Source organism: Megalopta genalis, chromosome 2 (assembly GCF_051020955.1).
Source record: "Megalopta genalis isolate 19385.01 chromosome 2, iyMegGena1_principal, whole genome shotgun sequence".
Lineage (NCBI taxonomy): Eukaryota > Metazoa > Arthropoda > Insecta > Hymenoptera > Halictidae > Megalopta > Megalopta genalis.
Genome location: NC_135014.1, coordinates 13,121,006 through 13,148,907, shown reverse-complemented (window position 1 = coordinate 13,148,907; position 27,902 = coordinate 13,121,006). Strand labels below are relative to the sequence as shown.

General features: G+C 46.1%; 1 protein-coding gene across 2 annotated transcripts in view; it reads right to left on the bottom strand.

Annotated features, from left to right (window-relative positions):
• Positions 1–27,451, bottom strand: part of LOC117219307 (uncharacterized) — a 90,738-nt gene extending 63,287 nt beyond the window's left edge. The window contains exons 1-2 of one of the 2 annotated variants that reach the window (XM_033468361.2): positions 27,238–27,451; positions 26,132–26,295 (exon numbers count right to left, since the gene is read on the bottom strand). In XM_033468361.2, the coding sequence (XP_033324252.1) occupies positions 26,132–26,260 (129 nt within the window). In that variant the 5' untranslated portion in view covers positions 26,261–26,295; positions 27,238–27,451. The other variant, XM_033468360.2, reaches the window with a different exon arrangement.
• Between the last annotated feature and the right edge of the window lie 451 nt (positions 27,452–27,902).

Genomic DNA, 27,902 nt, shown 5'->3' with positions numbered 1-27,902 from the left:
TTTCCGTCTCGAGTAATGTCTGGATTACAGGAAATTCTCCCCAATTATCCTTCGGCTTGTAAGCAAAAATGGCCAATTTCGGAAGAGCCACGAAACGTGCCACGCTGATCGGTGCCCAATGCACTATTATTATACTCGATGCTGATCGGTGCCCGTACGAATTTCAAAACGTTTTCGATCAGATCGAGTTTAGAGGGACGCGAGAGACAAATTAGAAACTCTGCGAACGACTCGGAAAGAGACGCGACTTCGATCGTGACACATAATTCTTACAAACATTTAGCAAATTTGTAAATTTCTTATCACCTTTTGGATGACTACTATTATTTTCACGAAAACGAATCGAATCATTTTGGTCAGCTTCGGAGACAAAAATATTCCTCTGTCGTAAGCTCTTTCTTCGCCGTTTTGGTAAACGCCTCTTGTTAGAAGTGCCTCGGTGTCCCTCGGTCGCGACGCGACGAGTACGCATCGCTTGCCGTTTACCAGTTGCCAGCAATTCGCCACCGCCCTTAGACGTTCGCGGCAAGTGATAATTAATTTACATCCGCGGCCCCGGGGCGAAATGCTTCGTGGAACTAATGAATGTTAATACATTCAACGCTCCGCGATATTGCCAAGTTCGCGTGTTTACGGTTCACGGTGCGAGACACTTCGCTCTCCGCGAGCAAGTTTCCGTCTATCGGCTGGCGCGCGCCCGCGCTCCAATTAATTAGTGCTTTGTGCTTGCTTAAAAAAACGCGCATCCTGCCGTTGCGGAACATCGGCTACGAGATGAATACACTTCGCGGGGGATAGAACGGCGGAACAATCGGGTCGATCCACCTCCTCCTGCTCGTTGTCGTATATTTTTTTGTTCGCGCCCCGCGTATTTCACGTAACACGCCGCGTCCGTTTAGCGCGTACAATACTTGTCGTGATTCGTTGCGATTCGCCGGCGCGCACCGGCGTTCGGACGACGCGAATTAATTTGCCACCTTGATAAACGCGCAAAAATATATGTACCGTCGTCGCGTTGAAAAATTGCCGCGTCGAATGAAATGGCAGGTCTTCCCCGCCGCGCTTTATATTCAATGTTTATCGAACGAATGGCGCGCGGAATAGCTTCTACCGCGGCTATTGTTACCGGCTTTCGAATAATATTAGTCGGGTTAATGCATTTAGCCATTTTCATGTCGTGTCGATCGCGAAAAGTGCGGTTTTTCTCGATACCAACAGCGCCCGCTGTTTCGACGATAAACCGATTTGGTTGTTACGCGTGTTGCACAGCATTTATGATTTCCAGAGATAATTCTTCAGGCAATTGTTGCGCAAATTCTCCTCTCCGGGCAAAAGAGTATTAAAGTAACTAATTAGGCTCGGATAAGAAATTAAAAAAACAAGAGTTTTTTATTCTTTCTGTCGTTCCAAGTAATAGGAAAATTTAAAGAAAGCATTTTAGTCATCTCTGGTAGACTAGTCCCGCTATCGTCTGAAAATGGTTCAAATCCCTTAGTCCAGTTTTAAAAGGCGTTCAAATACTTTCGTGAGCTGCTGTATACATATATACTATACAATGCACCAAATAGTACAATACATAAAAAATCAATATTTTTACATATAAATTACGATACTCTAAATTCTACGTAACAACAAATAACAGTATCGCACCTATATTTGTAAATAAACAATATTTTAAACGAATCGTGACGATAAACCACGACCTGTACTCCATAAATCATACTTGCGACGTTTACGTTTGACCGAATCTTCGTTCCACGGGTGTGGCTGAAATTATTGACCAAACCTTCGTCCCATGAGCGTAACCCGTGATATTCGTGTTTGGGCCAAAATAGTTATCGCAAGTCAGACTCCTCGTTGAGGTACAGCAAGGGAGTTAATTGCACGTGAACACGCGCATATTTGCGAGGTAAATGCGCGTGAAAAGTCGTGATCTCTAGCTTATGCTAGAAGCGAGCAAGCAAGCAAGCAAGCAAGCAAGTAAGCAGAAGCGATATAAATCGTCGTTTATGTGTGTGCGTGTGTGTGTGTGCGTGTGTGTGTAAAAGGAAAGGGTTGCTTCTGAATCGAATATGCACTTTAAACCCTCCCTTTTCTCGATGCGCGCAATAAAAACCGCACGGAGTTTCTATAAACGCCGGCAATTTTTACGAGACGATGTTCTCCATTCCCCTGACCGTGAATAACGCGAAGTAATAAAATAAAACCGTAACGGAGGAGAAGAGCCACTAAATCAAACACGAACGGCGAACAATGTAACGTATCCTCCGGAAGACAAGTCATAACTCAGGGAGAATTCTGCGCCTTCGTGCGGGCGTCGAAGAATTGATGAAAACACGGTAAAAAGAAAAAAGAAAAAAGAAAAAAGAAAAAAGAAAAAGAGGGAAGACGCTAAAATGTCGATGCACAGGAATAAAGGGTACGCGTACGAGCCGAGAATTATTAACACCGACTAAATTATTAGTCGTCGTGTCAGCCCGAGGAGCGCTGCAATCGGTCAAAGGCTCGTCGAAAAGTCAGCGTAACGCTTGGCGAGGATGTTCCGGAACGAATAGCCGTTACCGGAGCGTCGAACGTTTTAATAAAAGTGATACGGCGGAGGTCGTGCACGGTATCGAGAATCCTCGAGGCCCGTGAAAAGCCGACGAAGAAGGCAGGTGCGACGTAACGCGTGGTAATTCGAAACTCTTGCCTCGAGCCCGGTTTTTCCTCGAGGGGCTGGAACCTGGAAAGCTAGAAGCACGAAGCCGGGGCTGCCATCCGTTGTTGTTACGTTCTTCGGCGAACTTTTTTGCTCCGGCATCCGCCGTGGAACCGGCGTTCCGTGGATTTTGCCGGTCGCCCAGGCAAGATTTCGGCTTTGCCGAGCACATCCGCTTTCTCCGTTCCCTTCCACTCGAGGGACAGCGATCGCGATACCGTCGGATTATGATCGTGTGCGGCAAACATGATGCCGCGGACCGTGTACGTGCATCGGCGAGCACGGTCGCGGGCTATGATTCATTTGTATTCCGCCGGCTGTCCGCCACCGGGAAAAACCACGGTCGAAAAGCGCGCCGCGGTTCGATCTCCCGCGGTCGCAGAAATAACACTGGCCGAGGAAAAAACCGGATCGAAAAACGAGCAACGCCCAGGAAATGAAGTTCCGCGCGGACCGAGAGACTCGGAAAAATCTGTCCCGATTCCCGACTTCGTCTCGCGAACCACGAACGATCTGTGCGAGAAAAGTGGCGCGCGTTTCCACCTAAAGTATATATTCGTTCTCGGAATACGTTCGTCGTGCGGATGTTTATACAAATTTTCATCGTCGTATTTCGTTTCGTGGCCGAAATTTCTAAGTGTTGCGCATTATCGATTGCATCGTTATCTATAAAGTGGCGGACACATACACAGAGGCCCACAAAAGTCTTCGTACACCTTCTAAAACGTGATATAACTTTTCTCGAGACTCGACTAAACCACTCGAATTTGTCTTTAGATGTTGGTAAACGATGACTAAAATGCATTTTCTAAATTTTGCTATTACTTAATTCGTTATAACTCGCGAGGGTAACAAATGCAAAATAATCGCAGTAAACAACAAACCGCAACGAACGTTACAAGATGTCCAACCACTGTCGGTACATTTCGCGCGTAATGGTCGAAAGTTTGTCTCGGCAGCGTGTGTCAGCATAGGAGGGGCTTGTTCGGCGCTAAGCTTTCAAAATTCCCTGAACGAGTGCGACGTTCTCCACATATATTTCAAGCAGCACCCCGCTGATCCGTGAGAGCGACGATGCACGGGGATCGATCGGCGATCGAGAAATTGCACGGACGCGAGGGAAAGGCGGCGACGCGATGCGACGAGATCGTGCCCGAAAAAAAAAAGAGACGAGAATATATCTTTAAGAGCACGTCGGAGCCAAGAAAGGAAATACCCTCTTCCCGTGGCGCGGCTGCCGCTCTCGCTCCTTTCCTCGTCGATAGTTAAAAGCTCGCGAGGCCGCCGACACGTCGGACACGCGCGCGGGTTCGAAAGGGAGAAACACAGGGAAGGGACAGATTTTCCTGCCACACGAGTAACTCTATACGAGTCGAAAGTTTCCCCGCTGAAAGCCCCTCGGTGAGCTATGAAACATTTTCCAGGCGAGCTGGGAAGCACCGAGGCTTTTAGCTTCGGGTTTCCCGTCGGTTTCGAGCTCAACTTTTCACCGCTGACGGCCGCGACGGGAAAGGGGATACGACAGCCAAGGGCTTCCAGTTTAGATATTACGCGAAAAAGATTGTCCCGTGTTTGGATACGTTATCGCCGACGGAAAGTTTGTTCCCTGCGATGATTGCGCCCCCCTTTCCCTAGGTCGAAGTACTGGAATTTCGGTGCGGTCGATTCGCGGTACAGTCGCGCGAAAACACCCCCTACAAAATCGCTCGGGAACGTGGGTCCTTTTTAAGAATTTATTCGGGAAAACTGGATCGACTGAAAATCGTTTCGCAATATATTCGGGTTACATTCGATGATAATGCCTAATTCGATTAAAAATGCCTTTCTATGTGCGAGAAAATCGAACAAAATGAATGACATTTCTCGAATCCCCTTCCGAACAGGAGCATTTTTTTCAGGAGAAATGTTCACGACAAGGGCCGTCGATAAAGAAAAGTACGTCCACGATGCGATCCCGGAAGAGAGACGACAGGGAACTCGAAGTTATCGGGAAAGAAAGCTTTTTCATGATACGCGACCGCGATACGAGCGTCGACTTGCTGGCCCCGACAAATACCGACGATAAAAGTTAGCTCGTTTCGACCGGTGCAAGGGTTAAGCAAAGAGTAAGTGGCTTGTTGTTTATCGATACGTTTCTATTTATTTCGATTGTTTCGGTTCGGTAGCGGAGAGCCGGACGACGCGATTGCAAGTTTTCCGAATTGGTTCGGATCTCTCTGTGCCGGTTTCATCGGAGTCTGGTTGCTGCCGAGTATCTTCTTCGGTTCCGCGAACAACCGTCCATCCGCGAAGTTCGCCATACTTATCTCGGTATTTAGCGATTCGACGAGCTCTGTCGGCCACACCTTCCTTCTTTTCCACGGAGTCGCTCGCCGGGAAATAATGATATCGCTGGCAATTGCCATCGTTATCGACCCCGATCGGGTCGTTTTATTTTCGCGCCGGGGCGGGTCGACCGCTCTCGATTTAAAGCAAGTCCCGGGACTTATTTTATAAATTGTTTTCTCTCTCTCTCTCTCTCTCTCTCTCTCTCTCTCTCTCTCCTCCTGTCCCGCGGAAAGACATCCCGGGCGGAACGAACCCCCGGAGGAACGAGATTCCGGAATAAACGGTTTTTCGCATCGAACGAAGAGGCAATCCGAAACTTTTTCCGGGACTTGGGAATTTTATTCCCGCGCCGGGCAGGCGCGGCGCTCGATTCATCGTGCTCTTTCGCCTCCCGGCAGAGCCCGAACCGAAACCGATATTCGAGACCGAGAGAGGAAAAAAGGAAGATCGTATTGTGTACAATTGAATTTCACGGAGAACGAATTATGGTTTTATTTCGCCGGAATTTATTCGGACTCGGTGAAAATACAATGGGCCGGTGATCGACTCGCAGCCGGCCGAACGCGGCGAATAAATAGAGTCCGATGTTTTGTCGTTGTCGATCGGTAACCGGTCCGGTCAATTATAGACGGTTGTTCGCGTTCGTTTAGCCAATTGGATATTCATTATAATAACAAGCAACGTACTGTACGACCGATGCGGAGGCAGCGATGTTTCCCGGTGAACGCGTTCGCACCCTTTTAATTGTTTGACGCGACGGACACGGCGTGCTCTTCGGAAAGTTGACATTATTATTTTCGTAGTCGTTAGAACACAACGATTCGCGATGGGAACGTAACGAATACAGAGTTCCTACAAGGGTGTAGCTATTTTAGCCTGACCCAGAAACTAAAATTAATGTCGGAGTGTAAAAACAACATGTTATATTAAAACCTCGCGTGATGATCGAAAATAGCCGCGCAAAACATTCTGGGGTTAATCATGATTTACATCGGAGCCTCGAATGCATTTCACGTCGTAAACAGGAAGTAATCAACGATTCTACGATATTCTACGGTATTCGACGGTATTCGACGGTATTCGACGGTATTCGACGGTATTCTGCGGAAGATGATAGCTGAATCTTCATCCCGGGGCGTAAAGCTTACCTGCAATAAAATGAAACGATTTAAACGACGAAGACAAAGACCTTCGTCGGATTAAAATACTATGAAAAAGATTACGAAGAATGTCTCAGGATGTCTATTTCACTGGCGCACATAAAAATATTTAAAAGACGAGTTGGAGGTGGGTATTGGCAGAGGGCTTAAATATGGGGAAAGATGGGAGCTCTCGGATATAAGGATGCAAGGGAGTCGCAGTTGCGCAGAGCACGTGCATGAAAAGAGTGCTTAAAGTGTGAACGTGTCGAGTGTTGGGATCGCGAGCAACGACTGGGATCGTCGAAGAAGCGAATAGGAAGATCCGCGCGATGCAGGTTGTCGCATTTGTTGTTCCCAGAAAGCTGCGTCGCGCGTTCTCACAGAAGCAATTGATTCGCGTTACAGCGATCGAATATCGTCCTACTTCCAGAAGCAAAATATTCTCAAGGGTGGACCGCGTCCTCGACAAAATATAATCTGTCGCCGGAAAATAATACCAGGTAATTTCAGGAAACATCTCTATATCCGTCTTTGCGCGACGCAACTGCGCCCCCCTTATCGCGGCGAGAAATAAAGCTGCGCGTTATCCAACGCGTGCTACGCAACGCTCGCGGTCTGCGTATTCGTGTTAGGATGTTATTACGTGCGAACGCAAAGAAACGAGAAGAAGGAAGGTCCATAAACGGACGACGATATAAAATTTCCATATTCAAATTCTCTGTGGAGCTGTATATTCGCGACCCTCTTCGCCCGAGTTCACGGACATTCTATGTTTTAATTAAAATCGTCGCCCGCGCCCGAATTCTCCTATACGCCCGACCTTAAGGCTGAATTAGAAATTTTTTATTCCGACCAATTCCGGGACCGGGTGAACTAATTTTTATGGGCCCGATTAGCTAGCCCGCGTTGCTCGCAACCTGCATTTAAATAAGGTTCATTCTCGATGTTTCGGTACGCCCTCCGACACACCTTTGTTCGCCCTATTCTTGTTTCAGATCTAGCTTCCTCGGAGGCGAAAAAATCCCTTCGAAAAGTTGCGTTCCATCGAATTAGAAAATTCTTGAATTTTTAACGCTAGCTTTATGATTTTATCGTGATATTATTTATTTATTATATTTACGGTTTTATTGTAATTTATTTGTTCCAAGTAACACGTTAACCGAATAAATTCTTCGCCAATCTACTACATACAAATGTAATGCATTTATATTTATTATTATAATGGCAAACGGGGGTGAAGAACAAAATTTCGCGTGCAGAAAACATTTGAATCGCAGACAATTCGATGCATCGACGCCAGCTGGCAGTTCGACATGCGTTACGCACCTATTCGTCGAGAGATCAATGACTTCGACACACCCAGATTTTCAGTGAATAACGTCTGAAGCGATAGAATCGGTAGAGGAAAGTAGGCCAATTGCGTATATGTAGAATAATACCATTCCGTTTTTCGAAAACATTTTGGTGGGCATTCATATTATAAACATTTGTCAATGCGAAGTGACTTTCAAACCAAAATAAATTACACCATCCTGAATGGAATAAAAGTTAAATATGGAATTTTTTATTTATTTATTTATTCATTGTAGCGCTTTGGCTATTGTATGGCATTTAATTAAATCAAACTGTAATCGAAGCTGTCATTATTTTCATAAAAGAGAAACAAATAATATTTGTCCGTCATAAATTGAACTCTCGATAGCACGATAAATTGACAAATATACGTTATATTATACATATATAATGTATATAATAATATAATAAATAATTTGATAAATGTATACATAATAAATATACGATAAAATTTGATTTATCAATCTTTTTTACAAATAACACTATTGCATAGTAACCCTAGAACGCTTGATCTGTAAATATTATTTTTTCTGCATGTGGTTTATGTATATCTATTTATACAATATTGTTAAATAATGATACAATAATAAAAGTATAATTAAAAATATAAAAGAACATTGTTCGAACAAAAATACATGTTTAAAATTCTGTAGACAATTCTTGATTCTCCCTTAAACATGCTAGGGGTTAAAACCCTTTGCACTCGAGCGATGCCTCCGAGGCACCACTAAAAATTGTTCTATCGCGTTTCAAAATAATTGTTGCATTATCAAATTCGTTCCTATCCAAGCAACTGTGAAAAGCGTAACTAATGTTGTGCGAGTCGCAAGATTCGATTATGCTTAAAATGCAACAAGTTGTACAAAAGAAGAATTCATCGTGGGTCGGAAGAATTAATTTGGATTTAGAGTTGAGTGCAAATGACTTTGAGTGCAAAGGATTGAGTAACCATTCCATGTATATTTGTCTACTTCCTCCTATCGAGTAGCGGAACAAATTCGATACGGAAGTCGGTGTCGACGTTGCGAAACGTGCGCGCAAAAGGAAAAACTATCGACAATCGAAATCCTCGATTTCACCGGTAGGTCGGGGTCCTTCGCGACCTACTGACCGAGGGCCCGTAAAGAAGAAGAAAAGCAAACGAATTGGAGGCGCGAGGTACGCGCGGACTCGTTCGCGGAATAAACTTGGAGCGTTTAAAGCAGAAATCTTCTCTCGTCGATGAAGAGACGCGCGCCTTCGACACCGTAAATCTCCTGCAATCTCTGCCGGCTATATATCTCGAAGAAAAGCGCTTTTCTGGATTTCCCGGCTACTCCGAAACGGAATTTAAAACAGATCCCGTAGTAATTGCTCCAAGTTGCTGGCCGGTTCAACTTTGACGGGCACGACGAACGGAAGAAGAAAGTCTACGCCGCGAGGGAAAATGAAAATCATTCGATCCCGAGAGAATAAGACCGGCCTCTGTTGTTTCGAATCGGCCAGTTGGAAACCGAACTTCGAGGGAGGACCATTAAACCGAGATTGCTGGATAGTAAAACAAAGTTATCGCGCACGCGTCGTAAAACGAAATCCGCGGTCTTCGCTTTCTCGAGTCGCGGAAAAAATCAAAGAGAAGCCGATCGAGACATAACCCGCCAACCTTCGATCCTCCGATATTCCAAAGTAACGCGACCTTTTGGTTTCCAACCGATCCGACGGAACGAGAAGCAGTTTAATCTCGGTTAGACCTTTTCTCGATATAAAAATGAACAATTTATGGGCATTCTTGATAGCATATCCAAGGTGGAAGTCCTTCTTAATCGGAAGAAACTGATGGGAAAATCGTTTTAGTTCGTATGATCGTCGAATTGATTGGTTTCGCATTTTTTATTTCAAAGTTGCCAAAGTTATAAAGTGTCTCTTTAACATAGAATATGATTTTACTCTTAATTGGAGTATAGATTATACGTCGATACTACGCGTTAGTTACTTTTGCGGCTCGATAGAAAGAAATCCAAAGAAATGCCGAAGAAATCTCTTTACAAAACTATAGACGTTCCGCGGGAGCAGAATGACAAAGTGTAACAAAATTCCTGTAATAGCACCTGAGAAAATAGTTCGACAAAATTAATAGAACGTGATATACAAGACAAAAAGACGATTTAACCTTTAACGAAGCCAGAAAATAAGATCAAGCCGCGAAGCTCTTCCTCGTCCATTTATCCGCCCTCGAAGAATCAACTCGTCGGCAGACACGAGATAAATCGGAGACAGAAATCTACTGCAGCTCGAACGCCGTCCACAAAGCACGATCCTCCGCAGCGAAGAAAGAGATAGATAGATAGATAGATAGATAGAGAGAGAGAGAGAGAGAGAGAGAGAGAGAGAGAGAGAGAGAGAAGCTCTTTAGGTACGATCGGAAAAATATTTCGCGAGAAGGCGGGCCAAGGAGGAAGAGGACAAGAAATCTGAAGGGAGTAGGACAAAAGATAAGCGATACCAAGGTATCGGGCTTTCTTCTTGCACGATGGACAATTCATCGTGGCGGAGAGAGTTTTTTTTCTTCGGCTGCTCGGGACACGCGTCGAAAGAAGACCAAAGACTCGTCCGTGGCCCTCGATAAATCTCCCGGGTAATCCCGATCGATCGTGCTTGCAAAGAAAGCGCGGCCGTTTCGGTGCGGCGATGCGAAAACATTGAATTCTTTCCCGGCCAGTGCAAAACCGGCGCGGGACCGCATCGGTCCGGCTCCCATGCAACTGCGACTGCACAACTCGCCGTTGGATCCCGCGAAACTGCAACAGCTTGCCCATGATACAGCGGCAGAACGGGACTCGGACTTTTGCATGCCGCTTTCTCCGTGAAAATTTCTGCTCGGACCTTGTTTTTCTCCGTCTCTCCCTTAACTTTCTTAATCGATCCGTCGATTCGCCCGACCCGAGTTCGCGATCGACTTTACTGCAACTTTTGACTCGATCCCTAAGGCTGCGTGTATACTTGTTGTTCGGTCCCGTGGGAAATACGTGTACCTTTATGGGGCTCCTGTACCGTAGCTTGATTTATCGGGGAACACCGTACGCGAACTTCTAATTCAGAGATGAAGAAAATTGCGAAACTTCAGGCTTGTATAGAATTTTCTGAACCCGGGCTTTGCAAACTCTTCGGTTTCTCTTCGATTTGCACCGCGACGCGGCGTGTATTTTTAACACTAGGTTTTCGTAAGAGCAGCTATTTTATGTTGCTTCGTAAAAATGCCAAGCATATATTTATTCAGATTTCTAGCTGTACAATTTATTCTATTTCTAAATGTATCTCGGATAGCATTTTTAAATTGCATAAACGATACGTCATTTTATACGTGCGCTTGCTTTCATTCCGTGACATTTTTATGGCCACCATAGTCGAAATGTATCATGCTAACCTAGTGGATAAATTACGAGCGGATAAATTGAGCTCGTAAATAAAAACGCGGTCGCCGCTGATGTCCCTTAAGAAGATTAAAGGAAGGGGCGGATTAAAATTCGTATGGGATAGCAGAGGTGTCAGGAAATACAGGGCAGACGGTTGGATTCGAAAACCGCGGCGCTACAGATTTCCGTGGAATTACGCCTTTGACGACAATTTGCATTTCGACTAATGTCTCCGCTAACTCTGCGGGATGGCCGGTTCTCGATCAAAGGGTTACAAATTCCGTGCTTTGTTAGCGTTTCGGGGATCGGGCGGACAGCATTTTCCACAGCTGCTGAAAATTTGCACTTTGATTAATTTGTATGCGGTTCCGTGGAACGTTCGGGGACGCACCGAGAACCGAGAGAATGGTGCCTACGAAGCCTTCGGACCGCACCGAAGCGCGAACGAAAAACGGTACAGCAATTTCTCCCCGATTCGCGCACAGATTGCGCGCAAAAATGGACAATTTGGGATGGAGGAGTTACGATTATTCGAGCCTTGCGGCTCGTTTTTATAGTTACCGATTGTCAACAACTATGAAAACGAGACGCAAGGCTCGAATAATCGTATCTCCCCCTTCCAAATTGTCCATTTTTGCGCACAATCCGAGCGCCGATTAGGGAGAATTTACTGTAACGACTCGACTGCTGTCCCGCGATCGAGCCGCAACCGTCCCGCCGTTCACGGTTCCGTTTGTTTTGTCAGAAGCGAGAAATAGAGAAAAGAAGCGAGACTCGAACAATACGTGTTCGCTTCGGCCGACGCAGTTGTCGTACGATTTCTGCTGGCGATCTGCGTCCGACGGCAGCGGAGCAGACACGTGTTACATTCGACAGACCGCGATTTCAATCGATACTCTCGCGCGACGTACGATTACTGTAGATAACAAAGTTATAAAAACGCGCGAACGGGCTTTGCGATGCATTATCGTAAATAATCCATCGTAATGTAACGGAATTACCTCTTGAAATACATAAAGATAACGATGATTTATCGACATGTATTCGATGTATCGGAACGCGGTTTCACGTTCCGTGAAATATTCGATCGACGAATTAAAACGGGATTGCGTTGTAACATCTCCGAGCAGCATCGTTGAATTCCCATGGGAAACGTTCGGCTGCATCGTTAACTCGCTAAACATTCATGAAAAGCAAATAAACTGTGTCGTCTGCAACGAACGTTTTAATTCAATATTCGGCAAAATACGCGTTTACAGCTGCGAAACATGTATTACATTACGCGCTACAGAACGTATTCTTGTCAGCGTCGATCGCGTTAATACTAGAATATTTGCCTGCGGCGCTGCACGAAATAACTTGGATTCGAGTGCGCGATCAATTGTACCGATCAGAGAGCAAATAAATGTGTGCCCTGTGATCATAAAAGTGGTGCAAGTCATGGAAGTATTCGTAAGATACGTTTCCATGCTTCTTACTAAAACAATATTACAACGGTATATCGATATTTTATCGAATATTTTGTGTCCAACGATAATTCGATCGAATTATCATTATTTTCTCATGTTTTTATATTATGCGATTCCTTTGTTGATAAAAATATACCAATTTCGTTTAATTTCAAACGCGATAAAATTTCTGTGCAACACGAGTCTACTTTGTTTTCTGAAATTCTGTGCCTAAAAGAGTTAATACGCTCGAACGCAAAAAGTCTGATAACATTTAGAAACAAAAGATATACGAGTTACACCAATTCCGAAATCACCGGCACATATTATCAGAAACGCGGCAGAGAATGCGTAGAAACTTTTTCCCGCGTAGTTGCGACGGATTCAACCCCGCGAGACCGAAACACCGGGTGTTCGCGTTTTCTGAATTGAAATGTTGCGCGGTCGTTACACGGTCTAACATTCTTACTCTAATTTCACTAATGTAATTAATGTCTTTAATTAGTATCTCCTCGCCGCTCCACCTTCGAGCTAATTACAGTACAATTACGAACGGTCCAAGCGTGTCTGAAAGTTGGTTGTTCGTTAGCGATCCAAAAACAACCTAACGATATATTTATTCGCCGAAGAAAAGACCGGCGAAGTTTCGCGCGGACACGGACTGCAGCTGCAACTGCAATTGCAACCGCGTATTTTACCCGGCCGGGATCCGTCGCGTCCGCGCGCAAATGATCCCATAAATCATCGGACGTAATTAAAGCGGCCCGGGCGCCAGGCCGTTGAAAGCTTTTCGAAGCGGTTTCGGCCGTGCGAGAAAAAAATGGAAGATGCAACGGTGGGAAACAACGCGCGGAGGATGGAAAGGAAAGCGAAGTTGTTACCCGGCTCGGAAAATTTCCCAGGACAGGCTGATTGCCTTTTACACGCTCGCGAGAACGCAGCCAGCCAGCCAGCCAGCCAGCCAGCCAGCCAGCCAACGTCGAAACCAATTCCGCAACAGCTTGCCCATAACTCCGCGCGGCGGAACACGCTCGCTCGCAATATATTCAGTACATGAACCTTAAATGGAATTTATGCTAATCGACGAGCCGAAACGCTACACGCTGAACAAAGACGGGGAACAAAGACGCCCGAAAACCGGGCGGAAAAACGGGAAACGCGCGGACCACCGTTTCAATCAGCCTCCGCACTTTCAATTCGAACTTTCGCGGCCTCCGATCGATCCCGGACTGTTCTTTCACCTAACTACGATGCTGCTAAAATTGTAGTTTCCTGGAAACAACAGCTGGCGAAATTATCCAAACATTTTAGTGAATTTTGTGCATCGCAACTTTTACAGTTTTAGCATCGGTATCGAGCGTTACTTAACATGTTAGTCGATTTATTTGACAGGTTGCGCATAATATTTATTATGCGTATAATTTTTCAGGTTGATATTAACGCGTTAACGAAGTAAAAATTCAACAGTTACGTGGCAACGTACTAGGGCAGATATTAATGTTTAAATCTGGACAGATCAAGCTTCCGGCTCGGAGAAGTGACCCACAAAGCCATGAAATTGCTGCTCTTGCGAGGGAAACTCTTCCTGCTTATTTTTTATATCACCGCGTATTTCATTTTAATTAACCAACGAGAGGTACGAGAGGGATGAAAGGGGGACGGAAGGGAGGGAAGGTGCGGAAGACTCGGTTGGCTTTAAACGGGAAGTTTCGGTGACCGAGAATTGAAAAATTAATTCTGTTTTGGCAGCCGTCCATGGACCCCTAACGACGGTCATTTTTTAAGGAAGAACACCACCGCTGCTCGGAGATAATGGTGTCCTGATTGGAGACCGCGGCGGGAAGTAATTTAATGGGGCCGGTCCGAGCTTTGATTCATTAGCGATCACGTAACAAAGCGGGCTTGTTTGGTGAAATATCGTTCACGCTAATTAAGTAACTCGATAAGGGGTGGCGAGCGAGAAGGACTTGGGAGGACAAAGAGATAGAAAAAGAGTGGGAAAGAGAGAGAGAGAGAGAGAGAGAGAGAGAGGGGGGGGGACGAAGGCTAGGCTGCGGTGTTCCTCAGTTATGGCGATTCCGGCAATTAACCGCGACCAAAGTCTTTGGAAACGTGCCTGCGACTGCTTTCACGTTGGATTTAATCGGGAGCTAATTTCCAGAGGAATCTTGGTCGCTTGTTTACCTTGCTGGAGCGCTGAGAATGTATAATTAAGGGCTCCTCGAACTTCAATGGTCGGGAAACGAAGGTTTCGCTGGCTCATCGAAGCCAGACGTTCTGGTTTTCCATTCTTCGATTACCCTAAATGCGCGCCGGCTTATCCGAAGAACAATCCTGGTAATCTTTGCCGGAACACACCGAACCGGGATATACATAGTTACCGCGTACAAGATTATTAGCTAAATCTCCCAGAAAGATTCGAAAGAAGAAGCTCTTCCGAAGCACCGAATTCAATTGTTATCATTTTGTCAACGCACGCATTTTGACATGCAACATTAACACATTATTGAAAATTGAATTTCCATGCCAATCCATAAAAATTTCTTAATTCTATGAAGACTCGCAAGAAGTAAGAATGTTGAAATAGTAATCGAGATGCCATATAACTTTGCTTTGCAAGTTTAATTTAATCGATTAAAGTACTTTAATTCTATGATATTTTCAGATGTTTTCGGCGCCCGGCCGTCAATGTGTTAAAATTATCAAAAGGCTCGAAATCATTTCAGATTATAGGATATTATTGAGTAACTTTGTTTATCGGTAAGCGTGTTTCCTTAAAAGATGTTGAATTTACATCGGATGCAGGAAGGTGGATGTTAGAGTGTGTGAAAAAAAACTTCAAAGACAGTCGAATCCCGATTACCCGAGCTATGTATTATATATATTATATATAAACAGAGAATGTGCGACACGAATGTTCGAATAATAGAACAATTGCTTACAAGTTATAACTAGACTGCAGATAAAAATGGATTAGTAAAATTGTAATCGGTGCAATAAGAAGGTATTGAACAAAGAACGAAATATCAATTTTGTTCAATAAATTTGTTTCATTTGGCATACGATTATGATAATAATTTGATGAAGCAATGTATAAACCAGCTGCTCTCGGTGCTCCGTGAACCTAAATCCAATGTGAATTAATTTGAGAAATGAGAAATAGCTCGACCGTGTTTGGCACTTGATGCTCTGAAAGGAAATTCTTTGATTACGGTATTCGCGGTGGTTTCATTGCTGGTCGTCGATCGCATCGCAGAACACAGAATCGAAACCGTAGAAATTAGGTTGGCCAAATGGCCGTCTCTCGTCAGGGCCGGGCTCTCAATGCTACTCCTATTACAATCCCAAGTTCGTCGCTATGATTGAAGCCAATGTAACGCACCGACGTACACACAGCATTAGATAAACGACAGCGGGGCGCTTTACATGCACAATGCCGGACCCCAATTGCTCCGGCCGAGCGATCGATGCTGTTATAAGGCCGACAGATTGAAAAGTTTACCGTGCTTAACAATGCCAACGGCGAAATTGCCACCGTTTAAGGAAGTTTGCGGTCGGCACGGTCTGCGACCAACTCGCTACACGTAATTCCCTCACGATTATTACCTCGTACATCAACTGGAACCTCGCGGAAGAGCTTCCACGATCTTTCCCGTTCTCCATAAATGATTTCTCCACCTGCTACGAAGTTTTTCCGCGAACTTTCCACGGTATCAGACTCGAGAACCGTTGGAAGCATTTTCTTCAAGCACGGATCTCGGGTTGTCGCAGTTCCGTTGCTCGGTGTGTAACGAAGAGCTGAATCGTTCGTTATTATTATTATCCTTGAGAGAATGTTGCTGAGAAACGCAGCGAGAAAGCTGGCCCATCGCTGTTCGTTCCTGCATCGTTCGTGTAAATCACAAATATCCCAGTTGACTCAACAAAATGAAGTTTGCAAGATTTCATTCGTGGAGAAACGTAAATATCTTTTATCGGATTAACACAAAATTCACCCTTTGCGCTCGAATAGCAGCTCCGGGGTGCCGATAAAATGTATCGTACTTGCAACAAATTTAAGCGTGGCACGAGCGAGCGTTCAATTTTTACGTGCAAAAGGAGAATAAAGTCCGAAAAAGAATGGAAATTTCCCAAGTCCGTAAAAATGTCTAGAATTCTGGATTTATATAATGTCGTCGGGTGCAAAGAGTTAAAGGGTGGATCGGTGCTGTTTCGATTATTATTAAATGTTCGCTGTCGATGAACGACTTTCAAAAGGCTATCAAATAACGTTGGCAAAGCGTTCGCTCTTTCGTTTGGAATTTCACTTCTCCGGCAATCCACGCGGAAGGCTGAATAATTCAGCATCCCCTGCGCCGAGAGTGTCGCTGTCCGAACTCGCACGAGCCAGGAAAAGACCGACAGTTATTGTGTACTAAATATGAATGCTATTTGCCGGCAGCTGTCGCCTCTGCACGCCCATCACAGCAACGCCGGGCGTGGTTCAACCATTTCGAGGAGGCACGTGTAAACGCAGAACACAGTGAATTTGGAAAACGCTTTCATCAGTTAACACGACCCTTGCTGCCTTGGCATTGCGCTCGAAATATCAAATTTATGAAAGTACCGACGTTCACCTACACACACACACAAAGTAATAACCTGATTGGCAAGGGAACGATCTGAATATTAGCGGACGATTTTAGACACGGTCTTCTGTATGTTACGAATATTTCAACCCTCTTTCGATTGTAATCATTTCCTATAAAGAAACGAAAATTATATTCATTGTGTTTCTATATAGACTCGAATGTTTATTATATTAATAATATACTCCTGACAGAGATTTTTAACAGAATCTATTACATGCAGTGAGTCGAAAATTTTTTCGTACACCTTTTAAAACGGAATAACATTTTTTTATGATCGAATCAAAGTGATCGAAATTTTCTTTTTAATATATTCGAGAGGTCAGTTCGCTGGACAATGGCTATAAACGAGATTGTTGGGACGATAAAAAAAATGAAAAAATTATATTCTCTCAACGTTTTTATCTGTGACTACAACGAAAAATGCGTTTTGGAGATCGCGGTAACTTAAATGCACACTGAAAATTCCATCAAAATCGGTTAACGTTGTTATAACCTACAAACGATTAAACATTGAAAAAATCGTATCGAGATAAAATTATCCATTTGCAAATATATAATTTCAATAAGGATACCCGTTGAAATCGTTTTATCGTTTTTTTTTTTGTAATAGGAACAGACCTCTGTAAAGTAAACACCGATGTCATAAAAATAAACGATTTGTTATTAATAACAAATACATAATTTGTCCACTTCTGACTAAGATCGCGGCACGACGCGGCAGCATGTAAACTTCAACTGCTCAAAAACCCACATGATTCGCGCGGAACGTTAACAGGTTATTATTAGAAATCTCCACCGCGAGTCAGTTGCCGTCAAAGTACGGCAAGAAAAGTTGACACGAATCAGAAACGATCCGTCTATGCTAAACTGCAGACGGGTTGACGCACCCATGCTCGGACATGGATAGGATTTGCGCGAAGTCAGCAGAGCCTGAGGAATACGTCGGAACAACGATAGAAAGACGAACGGAGAGAGAGAGAGAGAGAGAGAGAGAGAGAGAGAGAGAGAGAGAGAGAGAGAGAGAGAGAGAGCAGCGAAAGAAGCACACGGTTAAACAGTAACCTACTTGCGGCTGCGAATGCACTCGGGCTTGCTCCATTCGCGTGGCGTGATAGTATATCACCGGAGGGTGCAGCCAATCTCGCGTCACGACAGCACGCCTACGATTTAACTAACTGCCCTATTTCGTTTCCCGCGGCGGCCCTGCCGAGTTTCCTCGCGTTCAATGCGTTTCCGGCCGAGCCTCCGCTAATCGCGCCCGTATTTTTACCTGGCCGTCGAGATATCTCGTTTTCACGATCGCCGCCACGCCAGAATCCTCGTTCCATTCTCCGAGCAACTTGTTACGGGACACTTTCAATTACCGCGATAGCCGACCGTCGAATCAATTTTTCTGAAACATCGAGTCTCCAGGAAGCGGATAAACGGCTGTTGAAAAGTTCGTAAGTGTCTCGAGCGAGTAAGAACTTAATCGACCATGATTTCAGAATTTACGGAAGCATTCGGCGAACGCGTCGGATTGCGAACAGCCGGATAAGAGGCGGATGACGGAAAGAACGGCTCCTGAAATTTCGCGCTGCAGTTGCAACTGCGAATGGGACGCCGCCTGTCGTAATGCATCACGATGACAAAGTTGCATTCAATCTTGAGCGCCGCCGGCGGATCGCTCGTAATTCAACTCGCCCCGACTCGCTCCATCATTTTATATCCAATGCATAAATTTTCCGAAGATTTGCCGTGCCAGGAGAAACAATCGACGATACGGAATACAATTTTGTATAAGGAAGGGAAAAAACAATCGTATATTCCCGTTCCCGATACCTCGATATTCGGGCTTACGCGCATCATTTTCTTGTTCCCTTATAAATTCCTCGGTCTCGATCTCTGTTGAGACTTTGATAAATTATATGTTTTGAACGCGGCACGAAGATGAAACGAATTTAAGCATGTCGATGCATCGTTCTCGTAGCTCGTCGAAATTATCGCGAGGAAAGAATGCATTTGGTTTCTCCTCAGAGAATTAATTGCTTTTCGTTTCACGCTTTGAAAATATCATTTAAATCGCTTTAATTCGGGGTTCCATGCGCCGATGCCGTCCAAACGAGATAGGTTCGCCGTCGATCCCTGGGAACTGACGTCGTCCAAAAAAAAGTACACCGTCTCGGTCCAAGAGGACCGAAACCGCCCAAACGGAAAGTCCACTGTCAGCCCCATGGGGCTGACGCCGCGCTTAACGCGTTAATCCACAAAGTGGATCGCTAGAAAATCTGCTTTCTCCTACACGATTTTTCAGAGCTTTCGGCATGTCCGAGAATGCTCCAGACGAGTGGCCCGGTATTTGCAACAATTTTTAACGTCGGAATTTCTTGCGGAAGCGATATTCCGTTTGACATCAACATCGGGAGGTTGCCGTGCAGAAATCGAACGGTGAATAAGCATCCGCAAGCGTTCGAAATAGGTCTCCTCGGTGGCGCGCTGCATTCCGAGACATCCGGCGTAGAGAGGTGGACAGGATTCCCCGATAAATATTTTTCCGCACAATCTGCCACGATTCCGATCGCGTTTCCCGTCGCGTTCTATTCTCTCCGGTGGCTTATCGCCCCGCGGAAAAGAGGCAAGCTTCCAAAAGACGGCGAATGGTTCCGTCGATAACGGAGGAGGAGGCAGACACGAATTACGAGCCGTTCGACGCGGCCGTTTAAATTCTAGCTGCCACTTAATGCCGCGGCCCGTACATAACCAGAAGCCAGAACACGACGACTCGCTGAGACCGCGTGCACGCCAGGAACTCGTAATTGTTTTGAATTAACGATACTTTAAGCCTGCGCCGTACAAGCTTTACTCCGCGCGAGTAAATTGGGCTTCTCCTGCTCTCTCCCTCCCTCTCTCTCTCTCTCTCTCTCTCTCTCTCTCTCTCTCTCTCTCTCTCTCTCTCTCTCTCTCTTTCTCTCTGTCCTACGTTGTCAAGGAGACGGCCACGCTAAACTTGCACGTCATCCCCCGGCTACGCTCGCTTAGGAATCGAAGACACATTATCTTTCGTACTCGTCGGATGGTCCATAAAACGACCAGAGATGTTTCTGACCGTAAACGGTTAAGCGGCTAGCATACTTTCCGCTAATTGAGAGCAAATGCTAGCTTACGGAATGTGATAGAGATTAAGGCCGCATCGTTCGAGATTTTACGATCGGCAAATTTATGACGCAGACGACTGGAATGCGCTAGTTCGCAGAAAATCGAATCAACGTCTGAGAATCGAGACCCTACGGGTTAATCGATTATCGCACATTTTTGCAGACGCTTTTGCGCTTTTAACGTTCCAGTTCCAATCGTCCATGCGAAACCTGGACACAACACGGCACACTCGGTGACAGATAATTTGCGAAGCAACCGGCCGCGATGCAGGAGACATAACTTGGAACTACCGCATGTGAATTTTAATCTGGCTTTATCATTGCCACCCGTGTGGACAGCTTCTAACTTTTTCATCTTGGGGTAAACGTGCTTTTCGAGGCAGGATGCCCGGAAACGAAGCTGGAAATGTCCGCGCGCGATGCTCCGTTTGCAAAACGGCTGTTCACCGCCCGTGCTATCCGAAAATATACTTCGCAATTCCATGTCACGGGGTTAGAGTATTTACTTAATTCTTGTCAGAGAATTTATTTGGTACTTCGTTAACGAGTTCATCGATAACAACATATCCTGTGTATAAAATATTACCCTACGTTCCTGCAAACTTTCTAAGCGAGTCGTGCGTTACCGGGCATCTTCGCGCGAAGCAGAAACTTTCTGTATCCGTTCCGTGAAACAGAGGTGAAAGCTCTAGAACCCTTGCCGCATTAAGTCGGACACGCGATAACGATTTCAACGAATATTCGGAACACAATCGGAATTATTGAAATTATAAAAATACTCTCATCGGCGATCGTTAAATAAAATTCATTTGAACGCATAATATAAAAATTAAACGCGTACTAGTCCATTTTCGATAATAACAGTCTGTTACCGTTCCTTTATGTTGGAATAAAATTATATTACCTTGTTATCAATATTTAAACATTCGAGGAAACGTAGGCACACAATAAATTATAGTACTCATTTTCCTCTAAGAAGTTCTTACAATCTTCTTCCGATGTCTTGTATTCTGTTCGTTCGTTCTTGTGGCAAATGCACAAAATTCTATCAAGTACGAACGTTGTTCTGTTCGTGTTTACGCGCGCGAGAATAAAGTTCTGTTCTCTTGTCAACGATATTGTAATCGTGAAGATGATAACGTTCGAGTAAATTTTTCTGCATACATTTTTCCGTATTCCATTCGCACAGAAATGCGCGAAACCTACGGCCGAGCCGCAGCTCCGGCGGATAACGCGTGTAAAATGAACGAAACAGCGAATCGGCAAGGAGCTAAGCCAGAACGGCAGGGGAAACCAGGTCCTCGAAGGCCAGAGGCAGTCGCTGCCGAATAGGAAGCTACGTTTCCGTGGAACTTCCGGAAGGCGGAAGTCTGCAAGCTCGATCGGAGGTCGTGGCAAAGGCCGCCGCGCGGCTGATTCGTTCCAGTTTATTTCGACTTGCACACGACCGAGGAGCGAACGTGCCGGGCTCCCTTTCTCCGTCGCGCGATCGCCAGCAACGTCGCTTCGTAACTTCTGTGTTCGGTTGGCCGCGCGGCTGCGCCTCCGCCGAGTCGAACGCGTGCGGAGAAACGCTGGGTTTTCTTCTATGCTTCTGTGCTTTTTACACGTCGCACGGTTTCGTACGTTGCGGTCCGGATAGCGGCACTGCAACGAGGAAAAGTAAGACGACACCCGCTGCCGCCGCGGTCAACTTTCGGAAACACTTTTTACGGGCTTCCCGCGGGTAACGCGACTCCAAAAACCGTGTCGTGAATTATGGTAATGGGAATAGTAACGGGGAATTATGGTAATAACGATAGAGAACTTTAGTGCCCGACTCGGCCACGTTTCGGTCCACACGCTGTACGACGATAAAATCGTAGGAAAATGCTGATTAGTGGACCGCCGACGTTCCTGCAATTTTACAGGCCTTCGAATGCCCGAATCGGTAACGACGGAAACTGATTTTGCCGATCGAAATAGAATGTTATCGTATGGTAATGGTCTTTTTGCTGTTTCAAGTCTCGCCCATTAACTTCTGCCATAAGTACGTGAAATCCACCATCTAATCGTGACCGAAATCCTCCGTAACAATCCCGAATTGTGCGCCAGAAATTACCGGGCGTGGGATGAACGCTTTCCCATGCAAAAACAATCCTGTCCGAGCGAATGTCAAAAACTGTTACACCGTGCTCGCTTATCAAGAGTCGTCCGCGCATAGGAATTCGCGATGCGTCCACTCGGTCGAGTCCTCGGTTAAATCGAAATTCCGACACTGAAATCCGAAAACGCAACGCTCTAAACTACGCGAACAGCTCGCCGCGGCCTTCGCGTTGCCCCCATGGAAGTTGTCGCCGGGCCGTTTCTCCTCCGTTGTCGCGTGAAATGATTTTTTAATCGATCGCCGGCGAAACGAAAACCTGGGAAACCGTGGCGCCCCCGAAAACTGGCCGGCACATTTCCCGTTGTTATCGATATTACATTTATCAGGCCGGTTGCATCGAAAGCTGTCCGTTTCCTACGCGCTCGTTCGATATTTTTCGTTTCAATTCCGAGCCGGTGAAATCGGCGCGATCTCTTTCCGCGTCACGGCGACTCCTGCACGGCCTCTACGCGGTAAAACATGGACGAGAGGAAGCGAGAGCATCGCAGCTGTCGCGGCGGCTCCGAAACTCGCAGCCACGGTTATCGGAATCGCATTAATCCGTGCGTGCACGCACCGAGCCAGATCCGTATCTCCGCGGAGAGGATAAACTTCGCGGCAGCGGCTGAAGATACGAATCGCATTTTGCCCCGGGCAGATTCTTTGCATTTTCATTGGACCGGATCTCCCCGTTTTTATCACACGGGAACGATGAAGACCGCGCGCGCGTCTCCTGCTTCGCTCGCGTCGCGACAAAAACGAATCGAACGAAAACAGTCTCGCGCGCGTCGATATTTCATCCCCTCTTTGAAAAGGGCTTGCGCTGCCGTATCGTGTAAGCGCACGGATCTCTCGGGCTAGACAAATTTCGCAGCACGCAGAGTCGGGGGCCTCTCTCCTCGCTAAAACCTTTTCCGATCTGTCCGCTGGGAGCACGAAACGCTCGACGGAAGAATATTTAATCTCCAGGCATTTCGCGATCCTTCAACATCCGCGGAAGTCGCGGCCCCGGATGCATCGTGAATAATATAATCTCTGCTCGTTAATCAACCCCCACGTCGTTCGATCCTCCGCGCGCTTTTTCCCGGGAACGTTGTTTCCTTAACGATATCGATCGCTCGCTTTTCAAGTCGGTTATGCAATTTTTAATTCAATTTAATGTACCGCGTGTGCTCTGGCTGAGACCGTTCGACGAAGTATGCTTTAGCCACCACGGTGGTGGGGCGCTTCTAATTTGCTTTATGGGTTATTCGAATCTCCCGAAGCGACTTGAAAAATGAAAAGAGATAGATTCCTCTAGAAATATAATTTATCTCGATGTTCTTTTCTTTCTTTCTTATTAGCTAACGTTATTGGGATTTCATCTGTGCACATGCCTTCGCAGCTGTGGATTTTTATTTCTGAAGTCATCGGTCAAGTCTATCGCGTATACTCGCGAAACAACGAATATCGAACGGTTAGAAGAAAGAATTATCATAGCGTTTGAAAAACTAAAATTGCAAAGCAACACTTTAGGAAACGTGTATAGAAATTTCATTATAAGACCAAAATAATATAGGAGACATCGCAGGCATATTTTTTTCTTTTGTTTTTTAAATATTATTAACAAAATTTATCGAAAATTAAGTAAGATTTGTCACGATTGGATTTTTTGGAAAATGAAGTTCCAACGAACGGTTCCATGACAACCGTTCCAACGGTTGTACCACACCGGTTACATGACACCCTGTATACGTATATCTATCGCGTGTCAACAATTACTTGGATATTAAATATCGACGAGGAGAAAACGGTTGAAAGAACGAAATAACATTGCCATTTGACAAGTTATAATCAAAAGTGTCCATCGCGAGTCATGGCCTCGATGCCAAATATCGTTATTCATTTCGAAGAAATTATTTCCTTAATCGAATGCCCAGTTTGCACGCTAAACCAATCTTATCGTTAAACGAACCGGTACGAACGAAACAGCTCGTGTATAAACACGTTTTAATTCGCACCGATGGAAGGCTGCCTCCCTTTATTTTTTTTAGTATAACGAACCGCGCACGAATACAAATTACAAGCCATGATTGACAATTTACAAATCCCAAATGAATTTCTCGGGGAAAAGGTAAATCGTGCGGAAAACTGAGCAAACAAAATATCACAGATTTCCAAGGCGCGCCGCGTCGCCGCGAAAACATATTTTTTCCTCTGCACGTCGGTTCAACCCGCGCGGGTCGAATGAGATCTCCCATTCCTCTCATTAAAGATACAAACAACCATTTCTTAGAAACACTCCGAATAATTATCTCGCGGTAATCGTGGAAAAGCCTTGATCGTTCGTTCCACTCTACGTGACAGGAATTTAATGACGCAATTAAGAAGTTCCCGGGACACGGTGCCTCTTCGTGCCTAAGAGGGAAAGAGCCGGAAAATCCGGCGTCCAACGAATTCTTCTCGTCGCGACGAAAAAGGCGTGCAAATAATTATTTGATTACCGTGTCGCGATATCGGTGCTCGAGCGACACGTAGACGAGCATATCGAACCACTAATTTCGTCATCCTCGTTGCCCGAATCGATGAAAGATTGGGTTTTGTCGCTCGAATTAGACGTTCCCGATGCTCGCCATTTTGGATTTTCAGAGAGGAGGGCCGAATTATTCTTGCCAGCTATTCGATTATTGCTAGCGCAAGCTGCAGCGCAAAATTCCACAAAAATGCAAATTTGCCATTCATTTCTGGCACTAGCAAATTTCTCAATGTTTTCTTTATTATTAATTTATGGAAAGTTTGCGTTGGAAGCTCTGCAAAGTTAAAGATCGACCGAGGATTTAACGATGCGTACATAATTTAGTTCACTTATTAATTCTCAGCTAATTAGCATCATAGAATATTGCGCGAATCTGCACGCGGTAATGCATAAAATGCTTGTGCGCGCTGCCGATTATGTATTATCGATGACGATTTTAATTATCCCTTGCAATTATTAATTGTTACCGATTTATAGTTCCATCGAACCAGCTATACACTGTTTCGAGATTAGGCTAGATCACATTCTACCGGTGGTATAGTATCGTGTATAGTATTTTGTTAATATTTCATAAGGGCCAACACGTTACAATGCTTCCGGGCTGCTAATTGTTAATTAAACGTCACGAGGGCTGAAATTCTCGCGATTAGAGATTGTTATATACTGTCGGAAAGTCAAAAATACTAATTGCTATAATCCAGCCTTGTTGCAACCAACGCGGCTCTTGTGAAAAATTATGAAACCCTAGTGCAGAATGTTTGCGAATTGCGATGCGTGGAAATAACGACTGGAGGCCTTGTTAACCGGCTCCTCTAATTTCTCTACGTTCTACCATTCGAATCTCTTTCAATTAAACGAATTAATCTTTGCAGAAGAACAAGGTCCAAAATTAATTTGTGCAAGATGTTAATATATCGATCTTAAGCGAACGTTTCGAACGTTTTTCATGAATGTTCAGACATTGCTTAAGAGAGAATTCCTTTGAAACCGGACCGGATAATTCGAGCTTTTCCGAGGATTCGGCAGAGCAAATGCTAAAGGTGTTACTTGTACCGAAAACTGTTGCTTCACAATGGAATCACAGATTATAAAATTCGCGCAAAGTTCCGCAGGAACTGTGTACGCATACATTCCCGATTGAGATCGAGAATAATGCGAGACGATGTTACGGAAACAAACGTGCACGTCAGAGAAGCGTTCGTTCCACCGAACGATCTCCTCGATCCGACGCTGACGTTTCCCAATTAATTCGAATACAGAAGTCGATCCCGCCGGATCGTTAACACAGTCGCCACGGTTACGCAACGCGTCGGTGTGGTCCAACTCGAGAGAGGAAAAAAGATTAAGTGGATACACACTAACCTTGTCGAGATCGATCTCTTCCTGGGAGTTGAGCTTCGGACACGAAAAGATCATGTATTCCGAGTTGTCGAGAGAGTTTTCGGCCCACGAGACACCGGCCAAGATCAGCATCACTAAACACCACTTCATCGTTCGCGATGGCTATATTCCGTTTGTCTGGAACGCTTCGAAAAAACGCGATCGTGTTTTCGATCGTTCGGCGTCGCGAAACAGAATCGAAGCGGCGAAAGAGACGGGAACAGAGAGAGAGAGAACGGCTGAGAAACGGAGGGAGAGGGAGAGAGAGAGAGAGAGAGAAAGAGGGAGGATCAGTCTCGCATCGACGCGTCGATCGCGATCGCGCGCGGCTCAGATTCTCTTCGGCATGTCCCGCGGACTTTGACCGAATTTTTCGAACTGGCCGGCCCGTTCTCGGTGCACCGACTCCTCCGCAAGAAATCCGCGGACGATCACCGATGCTGCGAGTAACCGGCTCGACTCTCAGCGCGACTGTCGTTCGGCAGACACGCTAATAAGAGGCAACATCGCACAAGCCTCGTCCTCCTCGACTAATATTTTCCGAGCGAGTCACGCGCGGCTCCGCTCCCCCAGTTCCTTCGCGGTCTCTGTCGCGCTTCTGGAACGCTTTAATTGAACGGCTCGCTCATCCCCGCGCGCTCGTCCGTGATCGATGCTTCAGCGCATCGCTCGCTCGCTCGTCCGCCTCGCTCTTTCTCTCTCTCGGTCGCGATCGCTCCGGGATCTGGTGGCCGCTGGATCGCGCGGTCCACGGCCGCGAAAGGTCTCGAGGACGTTTCTTCTCTCTCTCTCTCTAGGTGCTCCGGATCTACCGGCGAGCAATCGTCGCAGGCTGCGTGCACGCTAGATGAACGCGAGCAGCGATCGATATTTGCACGGGTCGCGGTCGAACACGCTCGCAAAACCCGCGAGCGTCGATCCGCGCGCGTTTTGCCCGCGCGTTTTGTCCGATCGTCCACGGTCGTCACGGGGAAACGCGGATCGAACCGCGATCGGATCCAGCGTCCAGCGAGATCCCTCGAACGGCCGTCGTTGGATCCTCCGCGTCTCCGAATCCTCGTCTCTGAATCTTCGAACGCGAAGGCTACCTCGGAGAACACTTGGAACCACCGGTTTCGCCGTCGACGACCTGTCGGCGACCTGTCAGCAACCAACCGGTCGGAGATCCGATGATCCTCGCGGATCGCGGGATCGATCGGTGCACCACTCGACACGGTTCTCGGGATCAGAGCCGAACGACGATCCGGAGCAGTGACCTCGATCGAGCAGGCCGGGATGCGCACGCGACGCAGTCGTAGGGTACTCTGACGTTCCCAGCCTGCTCCGCTGGTCCTCGCCTACGTCCGTCCGTCCGTCCGTCGCGACGCCCCCACGATCCGCAGGGAGAGGGGAGCTAAGAATGGGCCGAACACGTGAAGGAGATCAAGGATTAGCTGCGGAACCTACTCGCTGGGAGACGTTTTTCTCCGCGGGAATCAATTTTCCGGGAACGAGATGCGCGATTCGCCGACACAGTTTTCGCGGACAGGTGACACGCGCGCACCATCGTTCGATGAACGATCGCCGGACCGCGGATCCCGATGCAAATTGGCGCGTGAACGTTTCATGGACACCAAGCCCCGCGAAGAATTTATTTTACGGGTATAAACGCGGTTACTCCGCGGACGGAAATCGGACGACACGCTCGTCGTACGAAATTTCCTTTTGGACGAGGTAGGTAGCGATGGCACGCTTTTTTTTCAAAAACTTCGCT